The 7,580-nt window shown below is 46.5% G+C and overlaps 1 protein-coding gene across 1 annotated transcript in view; it reads right to left on the reverse strand.

The window, feature by feature from the left end:
* The window catches only part of Was (WASP actin nucleation promoting factor), a 9,638-nt gene extending 4,998 nt beyond the window's left edge, over nt 1-4,640 (reverse strand). The window contains exons 1-11 of the mRNA XM_048796621.1: nt 4,623-4,640; nt 3,927-4,095; nt 3,446-3,586; nt 2,602-2,688; nt 2,400-2,502; nt 2,247-2,294; nt 2,101-2,154; nt 1,453-1,627; nt 586-628; nt 226-379; nt 7-15 (exon numbers count right to left, since the gene is read on the reverse strand). Coding sequence (XP_048652578.1) covers nt 7-15; nt 226-379; nt 586-628; nt 1,453-1,627; nt 2,101-2,154; nt 2,247-2,294; nt 2,400-2,502; nt 2,602-2,688; nt 3,446-3,586; nt 3,927-4,058 — 946 coding nt within the window. The 5' untranslated portion in view covers nt 4,059-4,095; nt 4,623-4,640. The remainder of the gene's footprint in view (nt 1-6; nt 16-225; nt 380-585; nt 629-1,452; nt 1,628-2,100; nt 2,155-2,246; nt 2,295-2,399; nt 2,503-2,601; nt 2,689-3,445; nt 3,587-3,926; nt 4,096-4,622) is intronic.
* Between the last annotated feature and the right edge of the window lie 2,940 nt (nt 4,641-7,580).

Here is a 7,580-nt window from a genome sequence, read left to right on the forward strand (position 1 = left end):
GTGGTAGAAGCGGTTCTGTGGGCAGAAAATAACGCATAACTGTGATTATTATCATTTTCTTCTGAACTTCAGTTTTGCTCATCTGTAAAATGGGTACCTGAAGAAATCAACTCCCCGTTCATGCAGCATAGAGATTTCCATCATAATGGAGTAACTTCAGTGTATTTCAGAGGTATCAACTGTCAAGGCTGGAGAAGAAGGGATGTATAGATAAACAGGGCTCACCCTGACGTCTCATCTCCTGCCGCACAGCCTCCAGCCCACCCTGGTCCTCAATGAAGTCATAAATAAGTTTGGAGGTCTCTGCATCAGTGAGCTGGGCCTCGCTGATTCCTGCCTTGGAGAACAGGCTCCGTAGATCTGGATCTAGGTTGTTCACCTGCCCAGATGGAAAAAGGCCGGAGCCGGGTGGATGAAGAAGGTGAGGAGGAATAGAGCACAGATTAGCATTGAGTCCATCCCAGGGAGGGATCCAAGAGGGACGTGGAGAGGGCAGGGCAGGCTCTAGGGGTGGGGTCTGAGCAGTGGTCCCTGGAAGGGTAGGTGGAAATTGAGTGTGGAGCAGGGGACTTTGGAATTACTCACGTCGAATCCATTCTGGGGGTCCCAGCCCACATGGCTGACATGTCTAGAGGAGGTGAGAAGACTCCAGTGAAGCCTTGCTGCCCTACCTTCCTAGTTGTGAAGCCCTCTTACCCTCTCCTTCCCAGAGGGACGTGGAGGGGACAGAATGAGTAAATGAGTCTAAATGAGTATGAGTAGGAGTTAGGGAATTAAAGTGTACATAGTTTGTGGTGCCAGTTTGTCCATCTATCCCTCTTTCTACCATCCATCTACCCATTTACATATCCACCTATTCATTCACATTCATCAGGCTACTGACCTGTTCATATATCTGTCCCCCCATCCATCTGCTCAAATGTTTGTTTACCCATTTGTCCACCAACCTGTTTTCACATACACTGTCCACCTAAACATGTGCCTATATTTCCTCCCATATAGTCATTTTTCTACCCATTCAACCATTTACTTCTATTCACTTATCCATTGAACTGTCCATTTGTCTATATATCTGTCTGCCTACTGATCTGCATCCACCTTGTCTGTGAACCAGTCAGCCTACATATCAATCTGTCTATATACTCATGTATCCATCCATCCATCTACCCATTTCACATCAACCCTTCTACGTATCCATCTAATCATCCCTCTCTCCCTCCCTCCCTCTCTGCTTTCCTCCCTCCCCCTTCCTTCCTTCCTTCCTTCCTTCCTTCCTTCCTTCCTTTCTTTCTTTCTTTCTTTCTTTCTTTCTTTCTTTCTTTCTTTCTTTCTTTCTTTCTTTCATCTGTCCATTCACATATCCAGCCCATCCTACCATCCTCTCAGCTGTCCATCTATTTATATGCTCTCCACACCCAGGGATCTGTGGGCCCCTGTGACAGAGGATCTCACTTGAATCCACTGGGTGCACCAATATCAGCCTTGCTTATCTTCTTCTTCCCTGAGCGTTTCTTATCAGCTGGGCCAGGGCCAGGTGCTGGGAGTCCACGATAGCGTGAATTTGTGATATCAGGGTTCTGGATGTCCACTGTTACCAGCCCCAGAGACAGTGGGCCAGCTGGTGGACCTGTGTGGAAAAATAGGGTAAATGGACCATTGACCAACCTACCTACCAGCCAAAGCATAGGGACAAGAAATGGGAAGACTGTTCAGCCCCACTTGGCAGTTCTGCACATGTCTTGGGGTCAGTAGCCTTCCAGGCCCCCACAATGTATGTTAGATGATCATAAAAGGAGAGGGTGATAGATCTAAGTAGGGTCTATGGAGAAGTGGCTGGATCAAGAAAACCATTCATACATTCAGAGATTCAACCCAACTAATATATCCATACATTTATTTATATTGCAACCTCCCATCTTCCCCTACTTAGCCATCTGTCTGCCACCAATCCATACAACCATTCATCTGCTTATCCATCCATATATCCATCCATCCACTCACCTCTTTATACATTTATGTACCCAGCCAACTCTCCTCCATCTATGTACTCCCTACTCACCCATCCATCCAGAAACACAGAAAAGAATCATTATCACTTACCACCTTGGTCTCCACCAGGATGTGGGGGCAGGGGTGGGAGACCTCCTCTTCTCTCTGGAAAGATTGAATGAGTTGAGAACTGTCACAACCTTGCCACAGGTTCCTGGGATAGCCCTTATTACCCCTACTTGCACTAAAGGACTCACCTTCATTAGCTGGTGCTGGTGGTGTGGGTAGCTGGCGTCTGTCTGCAGCTAGACAGGTGGATTGGAAGTCAGAATCATGAGAAAGGTGTTTCTAGATCCCCACCTGTGCAATCACCTCTTCCCAATTTCTGTCCTACCCTAAGACCTCCTCACCTCCACTTTGCCTCTGACTCCTTTTTTGTATCTTCTCCTGCACCAGGGCCTGGAAGGCCAGGGCCTCACCCTCGTCTGCAAAGTTCAGCCCCACTTGGCAGTCCTGCGCATGTCTTGGGGTCAGTAGCCTTTCAGGCCCCCACACCTTTCCCATCTTCTCCCCACACCCCAAATGATGCCCAAGGATCAATTGGCCACTTACATCTCCAGCAAATGTGTGAAAGAAGGGGGTGGGAGTGAAGTAGACCAGCTGCGAGTACAGTTCCTGTTCCCAGAGCAGCCGGCCAGCCTGGAGAGGAGCAGGGTGGGAGTCAGGCTAGTACTGAGGCAATTCTGGGTGTCAGGCCTTGGTTATCTAGCCAGAGAATATGGTGTCCTGATTTGGGGCCTTGGTCTCTGACTTGGAAATTTTTAGCTCAGGATCAGAGAGTTGGAGTTCTAGGTATCAGATATGAAGGGTTGGAATTCAGAGACTCAGACACTGCTGAGAATCAAACACTGCTGTGAGAAATTTAGATTGGGGGTTCAGGGCCCTAGATGTGAGATTGAGGGCTTGAGTTAAGAACTTAGAACTCTAGGCCTAGGAAAATTCAGAATATTGAATTCAGAACAAGTTTCAGGTAAAAATACAGTGCTCATTTTGGGGGGGGAATTTGTGGAACAGATTAGGCTTAGGGAGTGTATGATATATTTGGGCTTAGAGATTTTGATATGAAGACCTTGGGGTCAATAATCCCAGATTTAGAAAGGCAAATCTGAGTGGCACATGCCTGTAATCCCAGCAATTTGGGAGACTGAGGCAGGAGGATCACAAGCTGAAGGCCAGACTGGGCAACTTAGCAAGACCCTGTCTCAAAATAAAATAAAAATGGGTGGGAATGTAGCTCAGTAGCAAAGCATCCCTGGAAAACTGAGTTTAGTATCTGTATATTCTTTGGTTCTGGGGCTCAGGGGTTCATTATCTGTCAGAGGGCTCAGGCTATGGACACAAATCTGGTTTTGAGGATTAATAACCGGCTTGTATGTCCAGTGGGGCACAGGGTCACCTGAAGGCCATAAAGGCGAATGAAGTAGGACTTCTGGGGGTTATCCTTCACGAAGCACACAGCCCCACAGTGTTCCATGTTCCAGTGCTCAGCTCCAGGGGGCAGCGCCAGGTACAGCTGAACAACTGCGGTGGCCAGTGTCTGGGAGGGGAGAGTAGGGGTCAGTGGAGTCTGTTCAGGGGTAGTCAAAGGGTTGTGGAGCCAAGCCTGGTCCTTTCTTGCCCATGGCTGTCATGGGCCCAGAGGAAGAGCTATAGCCAGAGGGAAGGCAAGTAGACATACATTGTTATCTTCCTGGGATGGATGAGTGGATCCTAGGAGATGAGATGGAGGAAAAGGAAAGGAGAAGGGGCAGTATGGGAAGAAAAAGGAGCATCAAGAAAGGATGTGGAAGAGAAGGACTTAGGAGGGAGAGGAAGAGGAGCTAGAGAGGAAGAGGAGGGAAGGGAGGGACGAAGGGAGGGCCAGGAATTCAACTCACCCAGCATTTTCGGCCAAGCATCTCGAAGAGTCGCTGGTTCTCATGATCTTGGAGGAGAGTGGAAGGAATGTTCTGCTGAGCTGTTGGTCCTCCTCGGCCCCCAGACCTACTTCCCATAGGACCCCCACTCATGGTGACTTTCGCCCTTGTCCTCTCCGGTTGTTAGACTCTGGGTGTAGAGTAAGAAGAGGAACTTCCGCAGTGAGCAAGGGAACAGGAAGTGCAAAAAAACCACAAGGGAAACAAGTCCTCCAGGGGCCCCTCAATGGGCCTGGTCTCCTCCTCCTTGGACAGACTTGGGCCCTCCTCCATTTGACTGACTAGACCCATCTTTTTGACCAGTTCAGGTCCTCCTCCTTCTTTCTTACTCTCTTAAGGCCCAACTGCCTCTGGCTGGCTCACACCTACCTCCCTTTGGTTCGCAGCAAGAGCTGAACCATATGAGCACCTGTGCAGGGCTGGCTTTGTGGGGCGTAGTCACACAGCAGGGTGACCTCCTTCCTCTCCAGACCTCCCAGTTAGCTTGGGGTTGAGTCTCAAGGCCCCTAGTCATGAAGGGTTACTTCATTACAATTTTTTCCTTTTAATTATATAGTGAGCCCCTGTATTCCCATCCCTATCCCAAACCCCCATCTCTACCCTGGACATCACTAATAATGTATAAGCAAGCCCCTGACTCACTTTCCCATCACTTACCCCTGCCTCCTGTAGCTCCCAGATTACTGTCTGTGTGTGTATCATAACCCTTCTAAAAGGAAGGAGGGACTGGGAGTGTAGCTCAGTTGTAGAGTGCTTTCTGGGCATGCGCGAGATCCTAAATTCGATCCCATCACTGCACACACAAAAAGGAACTTTGTATCACATACAAATGCTGAAGCAACATCTTGTTTAGTTTTTGAACTTTGTTTTCCAGTGCTTGGCATTGAACCCAAGGCCTCACACATGCTGGGTAAGCACTCTGCCACTGAGTTACATCCCTGGCCCTTCAAAAATAGTTTTTCCCCCATTACTGGGGAATGAACCCAGGGGTGCTTTAGCACTTAAGTAGGTTCCAGTACCCGCCCCCTTTTTGAGACAGGATCTCACTAAGTTGCCCAGCTGGCCCCCAATTTGCAATTCTCCTGACTCAGCCTCCTGAATAGCTGGAATCAAAGGTGTGTACCACCATACTCACTGAGTTTTTGAACTTTTTGAATATAATCTTTGGAGAATTTTTTCCCCATTTGATATTGTGCTTTGTGTTTTGTTTTGTTTACTTTTTAAAATTTTGGTGCTAAGGGTTGAACTTAGGGCCTTGCACATACTAAGCATATGCTCTATCTTTGAGCTACACCCCTGACTCTTCTAATTTTGTCATAACACTCATGTAGCACTTAATGTATGTACCAGGAACTGTTCTGATCCCTTTATATGAGAAATACTTTAAATCATTGAAATCCTCATAACAGCCTGTGGGATACACACTATTATGTCCATTTTACAGATGAAGAAACTGAGATTCAGAGTAGTTAAATGGTTTTCTCAATAGCACCCATCTAGCAAGTAGAGAGCCCAGACTACAAGCAGGGCAGTTGGGGTGTGTGGTGTACTTTTATACTTTTGCTCATGCCTTCTCTTCTGTGTATATTACAATTCATATTTACTTGTAAAGGTAGCTGTTCTTTGTCATTGCTATATAGTATTTTATGGTGTAAATGTGCAATCTGTTTATCCACAGACTGCTGTTAACAGATTTTGAAGCTGGGCGTGGTGGCACACACCTTTATTTCCAGTGACTCAGGAGGCTGAGGCAGAAGAATTGCAAGAGGCAGAAGGATTGCAAGTTTCAGAAGGATTGCCAGCCTCAGAAACTTAGTGAGAGCCTATCTAAAAAAAAAAAAATCTGGGGATGTAATTCTGGGGCAATTTTGAGATGTTTCTGGTTCTTACTGGTGGGAGTAATGCTGCATGGTCCACATTGACATGCAAACTCACACAAGGGTAATCAGTGGTTTCAGAGTTTGCACATCCCTAAATTTTCCAGATAATGTTAGATGGTTTCCTCAAGTGAATGCCAGTTCAGTCCCCTGCCTCCCTGGATGACAGTTTCCCCATCCATGAAGTAGACCATTTGGAGATATGAAATTCTTAGGCACAGGGACAGCACTTTGGGGAGCTGAGCAGGTCTAGGATATGACTGACACTCTCCCAAGCAACTGAAAGTGAAACAGCATATCTCTTGAATGGCCCACAGGCCTGCCTGGAAACCTCTTGGCTCCACACACCCACAGATTCAGAGGTTTTCTCCTGAACCTAGGCTCAAAGGTCCTTCTAGTGTGGCAAATCCAACCTCCCTCCCACCTCTTCCCTTCCCAGCTCAGCTTATGGTGCCCACACCTCACCAGGTCATCTCACACCTCCAGACCTGGAGCACCTTCCAATCTGTTAATGGGAGCAAGCCCCTACTTGGGCATTAAAAATCCATTATGGCCAGGCACTGTAACGCACACCTGTAATCCCAGTGACTCAGAAGGCTGAGGTAGCCTTAGCAAAAGTGAGGCACTAAGCAACTCAGTGAGACCCTGTCTCTAAATCAAATACAAAATAGGGCTGGGGATATGGCTCAGTGGGCAAGTGCCCCTGAGTTCAATCCCTGGTACACCAAAAAAAAAAAAATGTAATTTTAAAAGTCATTGCATTCATTTCTCCACCCCCACCCCCAGTACTGGGAATAGAATCCAGGGGTGCTCTGCCACTGAGCTACATCCTCAGTTATTTTTTTTACTTTTATTTTGAGGAAAGGTCTAGCTGAATTGCAGAAGCTGGCCTTGAACTTGGATTTCTCCTGCCTTGGCCTTACCAAGTCACTGGGATTATAGGCACGAGCCACCACAGCTGGCACAAAACCCATACTGGTTTTTGAAGATTGTTCTTGGTTCTCAAGAAAGATTCTCTGACATTCACATATGTGACCACTTTGGCACAGAAGCCTTACAGCATGGGGACAAAGCTTTGTGTCGTCTTCCCTAGTGCATCAGCATACACTTGTCTATGTTAAACTGGGAGTCATAATGTGGCCTTGGTACCCCGAAATAAACCATCAGGTAAGAGTATGTTGTGATATCAAGATGGTGTCACTCAAAAGAACCAATATAGCTGTTTTTAGTTTGTGGATCATCCTGTTGAGAATCCTGCATGTTTTAGTTCATTTCCTCAATGTCAGAGTTGGCCTTTGAAAAGCTCTTAAGTGCTTTGTGTGACATGTCCACCGCCTCTGTAAACTTTTCTTTTTCAGTACAGCAACAGGAGGCTCTGTTGACTTTTACAATGACCTTTAGGGAGGGGAGTTTGGAAGTTATAAAATGTTATAGGTTATTGCGCACATCCTACTGGAAGTAATTGTTTTTGAAAAGTATCTTATAAAGCTGGATACAAATTAGCTTGTGGGCCGGAAGGTCATTCCCTACCCAAAGACTGAAGTGAAGATATTCTTTACTGCCTTGTAAAAAAATTATAGTTCTGCTCTTCATATTTGTCTTTAGCCTGCCATGAACTGATTTTTATCAAAAGTATGAGGTAGAAATTCAATATAATATTTTTTTTTCTTTATGGATGGGTGGTAGTCCCAGTGCCATTTACTGAAAGGTTTATTTCCCCCACCAATCTTTAACACTG

This window comes from Marmota marmota, unplaced genomic scaffold (genome assembly GCF_001458135.2).
Source record: "Marmota marmota marmota unplaced genomic scaffold, marMar, whole genome shotgun sequence".
Classification (NCBI taxonomy): domain Eukaryota; kingdom Metazoa; phylum Chordata; class Mammalia; order Rodentia; family Sciuridae; genus Marmota; species Marmota marmota.